At 39.8% G+C, this 18,341-nt stretch overlaps 1 protein-coding gene across 6 annotated transcripts in view; it reads left to right on the top strand.

Annotated features, from left to right (window-relative positions):
• The first annotated feature begins 1,550 nt into the window (after positions 1-1,550).
• The window catches only part of LOC124074422 (ras/Rap GTPase-activating protein SynGAP-like), a 39,720-nt gene continuing 22,929 nt past the window's right edge, over positions 1,551-18,341 (top strand). The window contains exons 1-6 of one of the 6 annotated variants that reach the window (XM_046417345.1): positions 1,552-1,956; positions 2,264-2,882; positions 5,826-5,929; positions 14,035-14,123; positions 14,396-14,517; positions 18,162-18,315. In XM_046417345.1, the coding sequence (XP_046273301.1) occupies positions 5,830-5,929; positions 14,035-14,123; positions 14,396-14,517; positions 18,162-18,315 (465 nt within the window). In that variant the 5' untranslated portion in view covers positions 1,552-1,956; positions 2,264-2,882; positions 5,826-5,829. Of the gene's footprint in view, positions 2,883-5,825; positions 5,930-14,034; positions 14,124-14,395; positions 14,518-18,161; positions 18,316-18,341 lie in introns of all 6 variants that reach the window. The other 5 variants (XM_046417342.1, XM_046417344.1, XM_046417346.1 and 2 more) reach the window with 5 other exon arrangements.

The following is an 18,341-nucleotide window of genomic DNA, read 5'->3' as shown; positions in this document are numbered from 1 at the left end:
ATGGACAGTGTTTGCTGGGATGCCTGGCATTTTTTCAGTGACCGGAATAAAGGCAATTAGACTATTAAAACACAAATGAGTCACACACACAGACTTCGATTTTTCCTGTGGACAGGCCATTGGGCTATTTTTAAACACAGCAAACCATCACTGAGCACCTCAAAGGATTTTATTTCAAGTCTGTCTTAAAACAATACTCATGTTCAGTGAAAGAATCATTGGTGTTGCTTATTGCTCCTGCTCCGATGAAGGATCCTCTTCCTGTGCAAAAGTGTAAGTGTAAAATTCAGCAGAAGATATGTGAGGCATCAGCAGTCTTGAATTAGTAAAATCAAACATGCATCTTGAGAAAGTATGATCTTCTTAATAAAAAAATGCCTTTTTTGTGTTACAAGACTTTGGTAAAAACACTTGCTTCATTTGGCTAACTCAGACTGTTGATTATCTTCTTAAAGGGATACTCTGCAGTTATACATGATGATCAGATTGATTGCCATGGGGGTGTACTACAGTTGCATAATTTCTCCTTTGACAAACTAACCCTGGGGATGTCACAATGATGTCATCAGGGTCGTCTCAGTTTGTCTGCGCTAGAAAGTAACGTGAAGTTTGAAAGATGTGAGCATTTAGGAAAGGAAGCAAAACACACACCTCTCGTCTGAATGAGGCGAGTGCTGGTGCAGTTCTTGAACACAACAAAACCTCTGGCGAAAGAGTTGAACCTGGCACATGACGCCGCGTCATTGGGCAAGTTGGAGGTCAATCAAACACATACATACACGCATTAATGTTGGATCACTTTGTAACTTGTAAGGTGTATTTCTATCTGGCCAGTCTGAGCAGGAGAAATGATTACAGTGGTCAATAACTTGTTAAAGGTGAATATCGCTTTAACACAGACTTAAAAAAAAAATGAGCCTGTTCTTTGATATGTTTCTGTGGTCAGATTAGACTGGTAGAGTGCATTATTTTTATGTAGAAAAATTGCATATTACTTTTGGAGAATGCCTCATACGCAGTAAAATCACTATCTGCTGAAATACTAAAGCTCTTTGAAACTCCAAGGAGCCACAACATGGGGTTTCTCATGTCCAGTCCCTCATGTTGATTGTGCTACAGTAATGCATGTTATATTTCAAATTAAATCTACTACTGCCAACCAATTCCTCCAGTGAATCCGAGGCTTTTGGGGGGCCGTGGGGATCTTGTTACCAGAAATCTGTAGCGCCAATGACCGGCGGATGCAGAATAAACTGCTTTTGTCCTTCCTTTTCCCCCCACATGTTGCCACCTTGCAGCTGCTGACAGCACAGTCTTATTAAAGCGTCTTTCACATGAAATATTACCTCATGCATGTTTCCACTCTTGTTCAGCCTTATTATAAGTGCAGCATCCCTATACTTGCACAGTCTGCGTATGCAAGAAGTAACTTAAATGAAGTTTGTTCCACTCCCCAAACCCTCATTCTCATCGTAATTACTGGGCGCAGTGGGCGGCCGGACGTCATCGTTTTTGGTTTAATTTTCGGATGTTACAAACTCCAGAGATGGTAGCTTTCAGCGCGGGGCGGACTCGCCCGCCTTTGGAGGCGTTGGTTTCTGTTTCTGTCTATCTTACGCACTATCTCCGCCCTCAGGGGAGAGACTTCTCCGTTTTGCCGAGCACCTCTTTTTCCACGCACTGATGCTAAATCAAAATCAGGTGTGACGGACCGCGAGAGCGCAAAGGACACGGCGACAATTTGGCACCGGACCCCCCTCCTCCTCCACCCCTCTGTCTCTCTTCCTCTCTCTCTCTCTCTCGTTATGAATTTCTGGATTATGGAGACGTCGTTATGCCACGCAGGGTGAACTACAGACGCTTTCCAAGATTAAATCACCCCAGCTAGAAGCGAGGAAAAATGTGCACGAATGAGATATTGCTCAGATGCTGCTGCACATCTCCGGGATTTCGCCTGTAAATACCTTTTGGGATGTTTATTTTTGTGCTTTTGTGGTTTTCAGTGCGCGCAGTGTGCAGTAGATTTGTGTGGTGCTTAGAGCTGGCTTAGCCCAGAGGCTACTTGATAATTATCCCCTTTTTAATATCAATAACCGGCATGATCAATGTGCAGCTTGCTGTAGTTGTGGCCGTACAGAATCCGTGTTGTGTCGTTTATCTCTGTAGAGTGTTTCAAATGTAAATAGAAGTGATAAATGATGAACTAATTGGCTCTGTGAATCGTTACACCAAACGCGCTAACAGGAGTTCATATTATTCCCAGATTATAAATCGACGCAGGGGCTGTTTGAAGTCACATGTGCCCAGAACAAACAATTAAGATGACAAAAACCGTCCTCAGAAGAGATTCTCTTTATTACCGAGGAAGCTGCATTGGGATCACATCTCAGTTCCTGGATTGCGATAGAGTTGGAGGACAGGGAGCAGAGGAAGAAGAGAGGGAGGAGAAGCAGAGGAGAGCTGCTGAGCCGCACGATAGGGCTGCTGATAGGCAAGCTTTGGCTTCAGTGATGGACTGAGCTGAAGGTGGCAGCCAGCTTCACGCTTTCCTCCAGAGCCTTCACACCTGACGAAGGGCATGTATGGACACACTTGCAGCATAGGTGAGAACAGGAGGAGCTGCCCACGTTGAACAAAACAAATTGGTCCTCATGATTAAAACACAACTGTCTCTCAAAGAGGACAACACTGGCCTTTTATTTGGAAATCATCTCTCAGGTCTGCACAAACTGGTTCTACCTTTGTCCCATGATAAAAAAGCTAGTAAACCTGGAACCTCAGCACCTTCCCAAGTGCCCTGGAAACCCACCGGATTCAGTCTGCATCCACAGATGTAACTAAGCTTATCAAGATTTCTTCACCAGGAAGTCCTGTTTTTTTGGGTAAGTGCTGTACACATGTGAGGGCACAAAGTAAAGTGACACACTCCTGGCAAAATGTGCAATGTTTTAAATACCTTCTAATCGAGATGTTAAAGCTGGTCATCCACCTTAGAGCCTCATTACTCTTCTACAACACTGGCAGCAGGGTCTCTGCCAGCTGTTTACTGCTCAGGAGTCCGTGTTCAGTGTCTTGCAGTTTTTTTTAAGGTGATGCATTGCAGGCTGAACGACCTCTCATGACACCGTGTTGAGCTCAGTTACAGTGGGACATCAGAACACAGGTAGAAAACCTCCCTAAGGATTTTATATGTGCATCTTTAATATGCTTTGAGTATAGTTGGGCACAAAAGTAAAATGAGCCAATAAGATGTGCTTGCTGTTTCAGAAGACCCCCCCAAGCACTGGCCTTAAGGATGTTTGATAAGACTATTTATGGAGGGTTTCCATGTCTGAAGTTCCGATTATGCATTTAGCTTGTTGCAGGCCTTATGTATCACATGCTGAATTTGCACTGTACCAAAAAAAAAAACGCATGTTGTGCCAGTAAATGTATGTTTGAGTCAATAAATTTGCACTAATGCAGGTTTCCCGCTAGTGCCATGAATTTGGGTTCAAAACCTGTACTTCTACCTGCATGAAATGCCAGCTAAATGGCCCAAAACTGCTTACGTGAGGCGTTGTTTGTTTAAAAATGCCACCCGTTTGTCACATTAGTTCATTCTGTCCCATGTGCAAGATACATTCTGTACACATAATGGTGGACGTCACACCGCCTGTAATATGATGGCACGAAATGAAGACTGTGACAGTTGGTGCCTCACACTGAGTAGATTATTATTTATTGACTTAGTTTATTTTCAAGAGGATTTTAAATTAGGTCCCTGCAAAGTGTAAAAATCAGTGTCAAGGACCTGATTGGCACTGTTAACTAGGCCAGACTTCCTTGCCATTCCACACTGGTTTCTTTGATACCTGTAGTTAGCTAATTAGCTATCTCTGGGTGTTGCATATTGAACACCTGCACAGACTGCAGGAGGGGTGGGGAGGGGTGGGATCTGAGAACCAGGAAATGAAAAGTAGATATAAAGAGACCTTTAATTTCACAAATTGAGGCAGAATCAATGGGGAATTATTTTCTGATTAAAATTACATCTGCCAAAAAGTGTCCCACTTTAACTGGAGTTGGGGTCTGTTTGTTTATTTGAAATGAATAGCTGAAAAATCAAGATACGATCGTGATGATTTTGTAGATATTGCACTGCGGACTCTTGCATACAGTTTCCCATCTTAAGAAAAGCCCATAATGCAGTGGTGAGAGAGGAGCTTCAGTTAATAATGAAATGTTTGAGGCTGCACACTTGATAGAACAAGATAAGGCTCAGTGTGACTCATTAGCCCTTGCAGGATTTCCTCATCCTCCTCCATGTGAAACGCCCATAAAGATATCAACTGTGTCATGCATCTCATCATGGAAGCGCTGTAGTTTAGCTGAAATGGAAAGGCAAGAATCGTGGACGTCTGTTAATCTTTCTTGGTTCCTCATGAACTGCTGACAATCTGGACTCCTTTCCACTATGCCACAGTTGTCAGCCGGGAGCCTGACAGCCGGCAAAGAGCTGATTCTACTCCAACACCAAGTTTCCGTCATAATTCTGCTGCTCTTCAGCCATCTTCAATGCAACGCATGGAGGGGGCTTTCTCTTGCTGCCAAGGACAGAAAGGCTTTGACAGTCTGTTTGAATGTTCTCTAACAAAAAAAAAAAAGAAAAAGAAAAAGGAAAAACAGGAACTCTTGTCCTGCAATCTTCTCAAATTGTTTTCCTTTGCCTTGGGCTGTGAATTTTCTCGCCATCTTCTTTTTTTATCGGTAGCCCAACAGAGAGAACACAATATATATATATCTATATTTCTCCTAACACAGTATAACAATGTTGTACCTCATGATACTCATCTGTTTTCTCTCACAGAAGTGCCCAAGAAACCTCTCCTAATATCCTCCTCTTAATCTGTTCCGACACTTGAGTTGGCCACCTCAAATTTCTCATTGAAGCGAGCAGCCTAACTAGTTACCATCTCAGACAGCTGTCATCAACTCGGATGTCACGATCTGGACAGGCTCTACTTAAGATTGGATTGACTGAATAATCAAATGTATTGAATGTTTCCCAAATTTATTGGCTGCTTCATGATTATTTCCTCACATTTTATATCTGAAATTGAAAACAAGGAATGGAATTAAATGCTGATGTGTCAGCAGGAATGCTTATCAATTAATCATAATAACAGCTTGTGGTTAAGCAGCATCATGACATTTAGGCTATAAAGGGCAGCTTTGATAAGTTGATTGTTGCTCCATATACTGAAATCAAGAAGCTGGTGAACCTGCACCGTTTCTTCTTCTACTTCTTCTTTTTTCTTTTTTCTGTAAGTAAAAATCTAATATGATTCAAGGCGTGGACACATTTGTGAGTGTGTTTACACCAGCAGCCCCAGATTGTGCTTGTCATGTAATTCTCATTCGAGTCAAACAGCTAAACAGAAAGATAAACCCCAGAAATATCAGAGGGTCATTCATCAACACTTAATGCTGTTTATAAGATATTTCCAGAATTGTCAAAGATTCCTATTATTAAGATGAAAAAATATTCTTCCTGCTGCACTATTGAAATATTTGTATCTTATTTCCCAAGTTGCCTATTTGTTCCCTGTTCCAAACCAAAACTATAGTTGGAAGTTTCTCCTTATTTGATTTGTAAACCTTTTTTTTTTTTTTTTGTTTTGGCTCTTTGGTCATATATATGTTGCTTTCCTTTATTTTTTATTTACATGCAACAGTAAATTTATTTTACTTGTGTTGCACATTTGTTGTTGTCAGTGACTTATTGGTACATCAGTCTTAAAAACTAAAAATAAAAAAAAACAACTTGTGTCTGTGCCATATAGCTGCATGGACACATCTTCAAAGACGTGGCTGCCGCATCAGAGTCAGTTTGGGTTGGTTGGTCAAGCGGAGGTTTGCTGTGGTGGATCTGGAGTTTTAACCCCAAGTGAGTCAGTTAAGCCTCGTGTTGGTGGAAGTCTTTTCACTTCTGTCCGCTGTACTTTTCCAGCTTCTGCTCCAGTCTGTCGTGGTCCAGTAAGATATTTCTCTGTTATATATGTTTTTTATATGTTCCCCTTAATGCACTGTTTTCTCAGAAGTCGCGCCACCGTTTCCAAGGTTTAACATACATTTTCCTCTGCCGTTGCTTTGCACTCCTTTTCAGCACTGTGCACTGAGCTTTACAAAAGTACCTGAGTATATTGAAGAGTTTTCACTGCTCAATCCTCCACCACTCACATCACTCACCCTTTCAGCCCTGCTTTGTCCCAGAGTTTTATTTTGACATCCTCCAGATTCAGTAGCACCATTTGCCTTTTACTCCAGCCTTGATACACTCCGTCTTCCTCCTCTATGCTCTCTTTACTTCCCCAGATGAAAGCAGCCATTTCTGCTCCCTCCAGGGACAGGAAGAGATATTATTTTCTGTTAGTTAGCATCATGCGAGAAGCTGCTGTTTCATTTCAAACAATAGAACCTACGGGGGAATGATTTTAGGTGTTAGGAAGAAACAAATAAGAAGGCGGTTCTTATCGTAGGGGAATTTGTTTTATTTCGAACTCTTAATGTGTGGTGAGAAAACACAAAAGAGTAGTCAGTTGGAGAGCTTCTAACTGCTTGCTTGATCTCTGATTTCTTTTTCACGGTTTCCACCCATTTAATTTGGTTGTGCTCATTTACAAGCACAGCACACAATAATGCTTCTAAATACATTAGCAAAAATGAAGGTAGTTTGACGGAGAGCAGTGCACAGGCTGCGAACATGTTCCTATGGTAACTAGGCCACACTCCCCTTGGCTAGCTCACACACACACACAGACATACACACATGCAGAGGGACAGGCACAAGAGAGACAGGATTGCTAGAAAATCATGTGATGGAGAGCAACTTCAGATTATTTATTTAGGTTTCTGTTATTAAGGTATTCACATTCTTTTATTTATTTATTTATTTATTTTTATAATAACCCTTGTCTCCTGGCCGTGACAAATCGTGATTATATTGCAGGAGCTCGGAAGTCACTGTCTTCATGCTCTTCCAAATATATCCGTCAGTTTCCAAGCTGATCTCAGGTTCTTTCCCGTGGCTCCCTCACGCCCACACTGCCCCTCAACCCCTCCTCCTATCCCCGCTTTCAGATCCTACGGCTCTACTGCTTCTGTGCAGTTTACATTTACTTGATTACAGCCCTGTTACTAAACATAGCGCATGGGTTGGCTCTGAACACAGTCAGAAGCTTTGCTTACTTTTCTTAGCATGAGCCCAACAGCCCAAGTTGCTTTTTCTTCCATCTCTTTTAGTGCTTTTATCTTTTGAGCGTCTATATTGGGCTCAAGTTACAGTTTTATTGAAACTCCTCGTGAACCTAACTGTATTAAACCACAGCCCTGCTGTTTGTTCATTTCGCATTTAAATGCATTGAGAAAGCAGAGTTTACTACGGCAAGCAGCTGATTCTCTAAAGGGTGGCAGTGTGTGTCTCTGTGTGCTCAGCATCTCCAAATGTCATTCTGCGTTTTGTAAATCACTGCTCACGCTTAGACCGTGTCAAACCTCCTGGGGCGATGCTTCCGGCTTGTCAAAGATCCACAAGGTTGATCCGGCGAGGTTTTTGCTTGTCAGTCATGCAGGCTGATTGTTCGGACTGCTCACTGTTAATGAATGGCCTTTACTTTCTGTACACGTCAGCACCATTGGTAGTTTTTCCAACAGCTGTGATGAATTTATGCTGGCAGATAAACCGTATTTGACCCAGTGTACTTTGGCAATTGGCAGTTACTTTCCTAAACAAGTGCTTCCAGAGTTAAGTGTTTGCATAAAAGTCAATTTACCAAAAGTTCTTGATGATTTAAACTGTGAGTTGTATCGACAAGCAGAAGAAATGTGTGAGGATATCTCTAAACTCTCTGGCTAGGGTACCATTAACGGTAAAAAAAAATCCTAATTCAGTTTGGGTAAATTGAACCTCTTATTTTCTAAAGTGTGATAATGTCACAGCATTGATTGTGAAATATTAAAAGTCTAAATATGCTGCATACAGTAGCAGTTATAACCCGACTGTTACTGGTTTCCTGAGGCAGAAATCAATATTTGATTAACACAATCTAACAGGCCGATAAGGACGTTAACAATGTTCACTTGTTCAAGAGTTGTGCCCAAATGTATTCTGTGCAGGACATTTTACAATTGTAAAAGAAACTCGAGGCACTGTTTCTAAATAACCAAACATATTTTTGGTATTTTTCTACTGCTTCTTGGTCTTCAAATGATACAAACATACTGATAATTAGCCAAAATTTGCCAATTCAATTTAGTAGCTAATAAAATGCTGATGGAATCTGAAAAAAGTAAATAACAATAATAATTATGAAAAGAAAATAAACAAAAATGTATTCATTTATTAAGTTAACTATAAAATGCTTTCAGTTATCTAGCATTAGGTGTTAGATAGATGATAGAATTTTGAAATTTGACCATTTTAAAGAGATGTTTGTTTTCCCAAGGGAAAATGTTGTGCAGCATTTGCAGTAAGAAGTATGAAAGAGCGATAATATGAAATAAAGGTAAGGTGCACAAAAAAAAAAAAAAAATCACAAATATACATAATGCCAAAACATAAATAAGATTAATGTTAAGGATCACACACTGCTCAAGTTCCTTCTTGGTGAATTGCATATCTACAGATCTCAGAGGCAGAGTTAAAAAGTCTGATGTAAAGGAAAGATGAGTGTTGCCTCACCATTGTTCTACTGTGATGTCCATTGCTTGTCCATGTATGTAATACATGGCTGCTCGGTTTGTGTGCATACTGTGCATGACCACAAGTATTAAATTAGGATTTAATTAATATACCTTGACATATTGACTTATGTTATGGACATATTGGAGCTGTTGGAAAATAGCGCATTCCCAGCCATAATTACCAGGTGGTTGTTGACATGAACAGTATTTACTAGTCGGAATGTGGCAATTACGGAGACTTCCGTATGACATGAATGCGACATCTGCCCCAGCAGGACTGTCTGTGAGTCACCAGAGGCTCCTTGTTGTCGGATGCTCCAGACCAGACATAACAAGATCTTGTGTATGTGTGTGTGTCTGTCTATCTGTAAGTGTTTGCGTATATGTGTGTGTGTGTGTATGATCTGTTAACGGAAATGCTGTCACTCCAAGAGACAATGAACTGCGCCATCAACAGTGTGGACAGTCACAACAAAATAGAGCTCGCTCAGTTTTCCCAGAAGGCTCAACTCCCACCCTTGAATGAATCGTGATTCGTAACTCATGAGGCCCTCATATCACTCTGAATGGGACTCACAGGTGACATGAAACAAACTGACAGACACTGCCTCAAAAGGTAGCGTACTTTTGCTACACTGTCAAACTTTAAGATAACTCTCCGAACAAATGAAACTGTGCGTGGTTGTTAACGGTTTTTGTAATACGCGTGAAAACTTGTTCACATTGTCTTCAGTCTTTTTTTTGATAAAGTGCATCTGAAAGCCAACAAACAGGCACTACTGAGGACATGTCCAACTGTTCTCTTCAGAAACTGGTCAAGATCCTCAGCATTGAGCACAGATCTGAATTCAGTGCTCTCCTGCCCCTACATTTAAAGTCTGTAAAGCACATTGTATAGAATTAAATGGGATTTTTAGCCAAGCTAACAGCATGGCTGTCTGGATCCCAGTGTCGGTTTAGTCCCTTTGTCCCTAGACAATAATTCTGACTGACTTTGGGGATCCCCTGATATTTTATCTGGCACCACCTAAAGATTGACATTTGTGACACAGACCACAGTGTCCCCCCTCAGGATGAGATGTAAGTTTTCAATCATCATCATATCAGAATTTCAATTTGTCCAGGCCCAAATTTTGTGTATTTACTGCATCATTCTCAGCTGTACAGCTTGACATACTGATTAGCAGCATGCTATCACACTAGGTTAAGATGGTAACTTTAGTAAATGCTAAACATTAGCATGTTAATTTATGCTGTGCTTTTATACTATTTAAGCAGTTTCTTAAAGGTATGATAGGCAGCGATCTCCTAAGAAACAACCCATATATAGACTCACAGAAAAGTAATTTCTCTCAGTCATTCCTTATGAACCTCTAGAAGTGTGTGTTAGTGTCTGTATGTGCAGAGACTGTGCCCCCTGCCTGTATTTCCTTATTAGTACTTGTTTTAATCCTTCCTTTTCTTCTTTACCCAGTTAAAGTTACTGCATTATGCTGCTAATACAAATTGAGCAGCAGTTTCAACCTTTTCAGTTACTTGCGGTGAATGAGACCCCCATGACTGTTTCAAATGTAGCTACTGTCATCCGTTGGCACATATGTTATTACAAACTACAGTTAGCTGAGATATTAACACATACTCCTCGAGTGACTCTATTATACTGTAGTGGTAGAGTTATGCTTAATTGGCCTACACTTTATGTAACAGGTCGGTTTTTTTAACCAGGAGCTAGCCTTTATTTGTTCACATTGACCATGCCATTGGCCATTATCAGAGGCACAGCTTTTTAAATGGACTACTGTTCATTGACTACTAAATTGACTGCAGAGATAGCTCTGGTGCTAAAGACTGAGTTGATATCTTGCTAAGACTGAATCAATGTAACTCACAGCAGAAACCCTGAACTTAGTGATAAAATTGGTGAAATAAATGCATTTAACTTGGTTCAGTCTTGTCACATATACATATGATATCCATTCTGCCCAAAGAGGACAGTATTGATCCTGATGCTGATCCGGCATGTCAGATCAGTAGGCCTACATCCCTAATCGTAGTTTTGGTAAGAACTGCTTGATTATGTGACATGGCTTGAAAGCTGACGTTTCATTACGTGCATCTTTTGGGAAATGAACAGCTGCTGGAAGATTTCTTTGTCCTTAAAAAAAACAATTTTATAGATTGTATTTGATAGGGATGCTTATGTCTCAATCACTTAGTTTGAGTGGTGGCAGATGCTGCATGCTTTCTCTAGCTGTAACAAAAAAAAAATCAGTGCTGTGAAAAAATTAATTCAATTTATTTAAAACAAAGTGACCAAATGTGTATAAATAGAGACATATATGGTAAAGGTTGAGCATGTTTCTCCAACACCCACTCACAGTCTTCCTCTTTCTGTCTTTCTCTCCCTCTGTATCAGTTAGCTAGAGGCTGTTTCCACCCACACACTCCATCCTGACAGCAATTTACATTCAGAACAGCCCATGTGAACACATCCATGTGTTTTAATATGTCACGTTTAGTTAGAGGACCGCATGAGGCAGGTTACCGTCTTGGTGGCAGTGATGTCAAAAATTGGAAATATGCTAAATACTCCTCTGCACTCAGTTTGCTGTGGCTTTGCCTTTGAGAAGATGTCAGGATTCAAGCCCCACATGAGACACAAAAAAGATATTTTCTACAGTCCTTCACGTAAAGTACCAGAAACACACTGTTTTACAGAATGTAACGTAGGGTTTTTCATCATCTGTATTGTGCAGTTGTGTGCCAATATCTTCTACGGTTCAAGTAGAAGCCCTCAGAGTTGTTTCCATGGATACCAAACAATTCATTTGATTCAGAATAGAACCTGGAGAGTAGCCTATTTACAGGCTTTGGGAGCGAGGAAATCACAGGATGACAGAGTGTCTTGATTCTCTGTTGCAAAGAGGGAAAACAGCTCCTTTGGGTAACGGGTAATTTCCAAAAAAAAAAAAAACTGTTCCCACGGATCAATCACAGACAAAAATATAGGAGCGAAACGAGAGTCGACCTCTCAAACGTGATCTTGTTGGTTTTCAGTAACCAACCTATGCATGAATCAATGACATTTTATTCAACACTTTAAAGGATAAAACGCATGAAGGGCAATTCTGATTGATTCTGAGAAGAGACTTAAAAAAAATCATAAAATCCTAACAATGTGACTACAGTGAAATAGAACGTGGTTTTGTTTTACAATCACAGATAAGAAAAAGAAAATCATCTGTGGCTTCAAGCGAGGGCCTGGATGCTTTCATCCCTAACCTGGAATCTTGTTTAACTAGAAGTCAGACCAAATTGTCGTTTTGGTTTAGCTTATTTTTTATTCACATGTGCATGTTAAATGATTTCTTGTTAAGTGGAGGGGTTATTTTGTTATATTTTGCTCCAATCTACCAGTAGCGTGTGACACGGAGGCTGCTGTAGTGGTTGCCAAGAGCAGTCAACATGTCACATTGATCAAAGAAATGTGTTAAACGAGTTGTTATTTCAATAATGCGAAAACAACAACTTGTACAGAAACGTGGAGCTCATCCACACTACTCTGTCACTGTTCTTCATGAATATAGCCAGATAACTAGCAGTGACATCCCCATTTTTATTTTTTTTTTACCCTGCCCAATAAACTCTGACAGGCTGACTCACAGGGGGAAACATTAGTCTTGCTTGAACAAATCATACACATGGGCAGCAATTCACATTTCAGGAACTGGGTTTGGAAATTTTAAAATTTTAAGAAAAGGGAGGAAAGAGGAATAAATTTGCTTTTAAGCTTGTAGATTTGGGGATTGGAGTGGCATGGGGCACATTTTCTTTCATTCTGCTTTTTATAAAATCCCCTCTTGCATTTTGGTTGTTGTTATTTGTACAGAGAGATAAGGATTTTAGAGATTTATGTGGATTTTTCTGCTCCTGTGCATCAGCCTTGTCTTTCTTCTCTAGCACACAGTCATGTAGAAAAAGCATGAAAACTGATTCTCTGCAGACAGCTGTCTATACTTTTATAGCTCCACCATGTTCTAGAATTTGCACAAGTCAGACAAAGGCAGTACACTTCAAGATGACTCATTATACCATGCTATATCTTTCCACTATAGAGGAGTCCAGTCTATTTTCACAGTGGGTTTTGCGTCATATTGTTTTGCGTGAATAACAAAAAGTTTTCCAGTGAAACGGTGATGAATACCGTCTAAATGTCTTTCAGGATGTCACAGTGTTGCTCAGTGTGGTTATTTGGACGCTGTGGTTGTCTGTCCTTGTTGCTGAGCTTCATTTACACCTTCCATTCTGCACTGTTGATGTGCTGATAGCTTGTTTGTGATTACTACGTGTATGTCCAGTTTTTTGAATGCTATTTCCCTTTCTGAATGTGACCAAAACATCTGCAAGGTAATAACACAGGCTGTGAAAAAGATAATGTAAAAATGTAATAAAATGTTGCCCTGATCTGAAAATTAGCTGTGGGCTTTGTCCTCTTAAAGGGTGCAACATGTAGTATTTTTTAGTGATAATGTAACAGTAACATCAAGAAATACCACCTGAATAATTTACAAGAAAAGGAAAACAAAAGTTTGAAGCACTTAAATAATGAGTCCACATTGTATTTAAGCCATTATACTCATTATGAAGTAATGATGCATTCTATTTCTTTTGTGACCTATTTCAGGAGGACATTTTTGCCATTTTCTTATTACATTATCAAATTTGTAATATTGTTTGTGGCCACATGTTGTTTCAAAATCTCTCAAGAGCACTTTGTAAGCCAACATTGACAATTTTATGTCAATCAAACTTAATATAAATATAATATAATAAGATGAGCCCCTTTTTCCCTGTTATTGGCTGCCAAAGGTACGCGTGACCCATTTGACATTAACCCATTTGACCCATTTGACATTAATCATTGAAGGCATTGTTTAATTGCTGTCTAATTTAGATGAGCACAAACAAAGATAAATCTTGCAAAATCTGATGGAAATGTACTCAGCGACAGCCCCACGGCAACATGATAAATTGAAAGATCCATAATTCAGCAGCCGATTAGTCTGACTCACCGAGAGTTTGTGCAGTTCATCGTCAAAATCCTAATAATCAGAGCAATTTGGCATAATCCAAAAGTCAGCGTGATCTTTCATAATGCAATTTATGTATTTTGGTGCTGTATCTTGATCCAGATGCAGGAAAAAAAAACCAACTCAAATAGGACAAAAAAGGGTAACACATTTAGGAAAATGAACACCTGTATTAGTCAACTGAGTATAATGACTTAATGTCTGCCCTATTTTCTCACAGACCAATCTCGCAGGGCAAGTTTTGCCTCTGTAAGGCAGTCAAGCATGGAAACCCCTCCCAATGCCACCCCACAGCCCTTCAGACAGCCGGTGAGTACAGTTTCGACCTGTCAAGCATATGTAAGCTTTCTGCTCCCATGGAAAACACAAACATGTTGGCTTTTTGTTGGCCCAGTCTGATGTTAAATTCCCTTAAAGGAGAATCAACACCTTCTTATTTTAATACATTAAGCTTTGAGTTAAGCCTGCTAGTAAATGATGGGCATTTCTATTGCATTACATTCATACAGTTGAGGGAAGTGTTGTTACTCTACTCTTATGGACTGTATTTTTTTTTCTAATTCTCTTTGATGAATCTTTAGAGTTTTCTCAATCGAAGGTTGAAGGGCTCCATCAAGAGGGCCAAAAGTCAGCCCAAACTGGACCGGACCAGCAGCTTCAGACAAATGATTTTGCCCCGGTTTCGTAGTGCCGACCAAGAGAGGTAAGTAACATTTGCTTTTTAAAGCCTTGATATAATTAAAGGGAATACTGACTGTTTTCTAATACAGTGTTATGTGAAGGTTGGAACCTGTGCCAGCATGTGTTGGGACAAAGAAAATATTGTAAATAGGTTGCCAGTTTATCACAGGTCGAGCAGCTACATTCCTAACTATGAGCGTTTCCTTGTGATTATAACATTTATAAATTTAAATTGAAGTTTTGTTATTGTAAAACAATTATCATCTCAGAGCTACCCAGACTTTCTTGTCATGAGCAGTAAGTTTAAATGCTTAGATTTCTAATCTTGTAATTATTTATAATTGGTGCACATGTTACATGCATGTTGCGATCATACAGTAATTATGCGATCAAGACAAAAGAAAACACAGAAATAAATACAGTTTGTGCTCCTCTGGAACATGATCTTGCACTGTGGGTGGAAGCTGGCGCACCCAGTGGAAACCCACACAAACCCAAGAAGAATATGCTAACTGCACTCCAACTCCAAAGAGTCAGAGGTCATAAACATTTGTTAGTTTTTTTTTTTTTTTGACTTTTCTGATAACTGACAGTGAAGATCCTCGTGACAAGTAAGTGGGGAGAAAGAGAGGGGACAATCAAGTCACATAATGAGGTGATTGTGTTAACCACCGAGCCAGTTTTGCCTCACACAAATATGACATACACAGAACATGTAACTTATAAAAGCCTATCCATGTATACTTCTCAGCCAGCAACAATAAAATCTGTTCTTCTTGGGATGGGTAGGTTTGTCCCTTTTGCCATTGAAAGCTGCATTTCAGCTATGTTCTAGCTACAGCTCAAACAGAAATTTCACAGTAGCCTCTTATTCTGGGACAAGTTGATTGTAGACTATAATTATTGTGTATAGTATAACATATCTAATTATAGTGCACTGTATAAAGCAGAATGTTCCATTTGGTACTGAGGGTACTGATAATGTTTATGGCAATTCTTATGTTCTTATTTTAAGCATGAAATTGCCCTGTTTGTATCATATATTTTTGGCTTCACATTTAGCTTTAGGAAGGACAATCTCAGTCCCGTAATTTGGTTCATACTGAAATAACCTGAAAACCCTTTTCGAGTGAGACTAAGTAACTTTTGAAAGAAGAAATATCACATTACTCTTTTGACTGAATTCATACACTGCACTGAAACAAAACTTGCTCATTGCAACACAGGAGTCTTGCTAAAGCCTGACTAGGTCTGGTAAGACCTGTAGATTATGGTGGCTAATGTTAGCCAGTGCAGGGGCACTTAATGTGTATTGCTGTGTAACTAATGTTACTGAGTCAGTTTGCTGACAAAAGCAATACCCCGCTGAATGAAGGACAGCTCAGTTGGCAACTAAAGATATTAATTTGATTTATGTTAATAACAACACCACAAAACAATTTATCCCATCACTGTGCTATCAGCGCTGTGACGTATTACAAGTGAGTGTAACACTGACCAAGCGAACGCTTCAAAGAGCTTATTAGATGTCAAGGGCAATATCATTACGTGAAAGAAAAAGGTGTATGTGTGTAAGGTGTGTAGATATGTATTGTCATATCACAGGTGTAAGGCCGTTTGGAAACAGCCTTGTTGAAAAGAGGAATGCCTGCATGCTGACTTCATATCTGTCTAGAAAGATAGATATGCAGACATCACAAATATGCCTGTTTAAATAAATATGTGTGCACAACAGAAAAACAATCTAAAGCTGTCAGGAGAGTTATTTTAAAATTTCAAAGGTTGAGTGGACATCCTAGTAAAATTGCGAGAATTACATTATGCCTACGTTTATTGTTTCAGTGTGATTTCTGTTACGTGATAGCTTGCAGCTCTAGAGGCTCTCATGACGGCTTTTTCTCGTTTTGTATTCTGACTTCCTGTCCCGGTCACATCCCGATAGATTCTGGCTTGCGTTGTGATCAAAATTTTATGCAATCCTCACACAATCCGGTCACGATGCACATATGGGGAATGTAAAGATGTAGAGTGGGGGAGGCAGAAAATAAAAATGTAATGCTGACGTTACACTTTGCTCCTGCCACGAGAGATGCATAATAGACATTTTTAGGGCAGGTGTGGATGTCCGATGGTTGGAGTTGTGAAATGTGTTGTTTAGCTATGGATGTAAAAATCCTTTGTTCTAAAATGCAGGGTAAGTGCCAATGCAGAAACCAGTTCAAATGTTAAAATGAATTATATATTGACCCTAGGGGTTTTGTGGAGGCACCACTGAAAGTGGTGGTGGGGGTAGTTTAATGGTGCCAGGGTTAAAAGGGACTTTCAGCCTCAGTTGGTGTGCTTTCCCCTCTAACCACAGCCGTTCTCCAGCTCCCGCCGCTGCCTGAGACAGCTGTCTTCACAGCCTGCTTTGACTTCTGCCCACACACACTTAAGTCACTCGGTAGTGTTAAGTTGACTTTGCTATAAACCCTCGGTGTCCAACTTCACACTCTAGCTTTCCAACGCAGCTGCTCTACCCTCGCTGCCAAGTCGGTTTACCAAAACATTTTTCATGTACTTGTCTGTGGCGCCGTCAGCTCCTCAAACTAGACGATTCACTACAGCTCTCGCCGATATTAAATCTGGCCTTAAATTGGTGCACCTTTCTGCCTCAAGCCCTTGCTTTCCTTCAAGAAAGCAGCAAGCTAGCACCAGTTTTTCAGTGCAGATGAGCTCCCCATATTCAGTTCATTCTTCAAAAGTAGTTTCAGAAAATCTTAAAGGGATAATTCAACATTTTCTTGAATACGCTTGTTCATTTTCTCACTGAGAGTTAGATGAGAACATTGATACCACTATCATATTTGTCTGTCTGTTCAATATTAAGGTGATGCTAGCAGATGTTTAGCTAGCATAAACAAATTAAAAATGGGGGAAAACAGCTTGCCTGTTCTGGATGTGAAAAAATCTCTATTATTATTTTTACATTCCCAGGCTAGCTGTTTTTTTTGTTTGTTTGTTTTTTTTAACCTCTAGCTTTAATGCTAAGATAACTGTCCTGACTGTAGCTTCATATGTACTTGACACACATGCAAAGACATATATGTGACATCAATTTTATTATTTTATTATTATCTTTTCAGTAAATTCCCTTCCAGAGAGCCATTTTTTTTAAAAATGATGCAAACTCCTACTGCCATGTTTTCAGTGTTGATGATCTCCACATTTTCAGTTTATTCTTCTTCAAAGCTTTCCATTTAGGGAAATTATGTTCAAATTAGATTACCTCCACTGATCCACTTCTCTTGGTTTACACAACAGGAGGCAAAATTACCAAAACTATATTGACATTTCAATTCTTGTGCAGTTATAGGAAATGAAAGAACTGCATTTCCAGCCCAAACTGAGACACTTCCTAACATGCAGGATGAGTCATGTGTCGAGTCAACAGACCAAACTGCAAATGCCAGAACTGAAAATCTGGTAGTCTTAACTTTTCCACAAACTCATTACAAAAGGATCAGATCACAAGAATCATACTGAAATCGCAGGAGTGACTCATTTTTTTTTTTATATGAGAGCCTTTCTGGGTTGTTTATTTTAAGACCAATATAATCAATATATGAAGACCAATGATAGTCTGAATTGGGAAAGTAAATAAATCCCTCCTTCTTCTCTCACCAGGACACGACTGATGCAGAGCTTCAAAGAATCCCACTCCCATGAATCCCTACTTTCTCCTAGCAGCGCTGCAGAGGCTCTAGACCTAGTTCTGGATGAGGATGCCATAATAAAACCTGTCCACTCTAGCATTTTAGGACAAGAGTACTGCTTTGAGGTGTGTTGTACTGTTTAACCTTGTCA

Source organism: Scatophagus argus, chromosome 17, assembly GCF_020382885.2.
Source record: "Scatophagus argus isolate fScaArg1 chromosome 17, fScaArg1.pri, whole genome shotgun sequence".
NCBI classification, from domain to species: Eukaryota; Metazoa; Chordata; class Actinopteri; family Scatophagidae; genus Scatophagus; species Scatophagus argus.
This window is presented reverse-complemented; position numbering and strand designations above follow the sequence as displayed.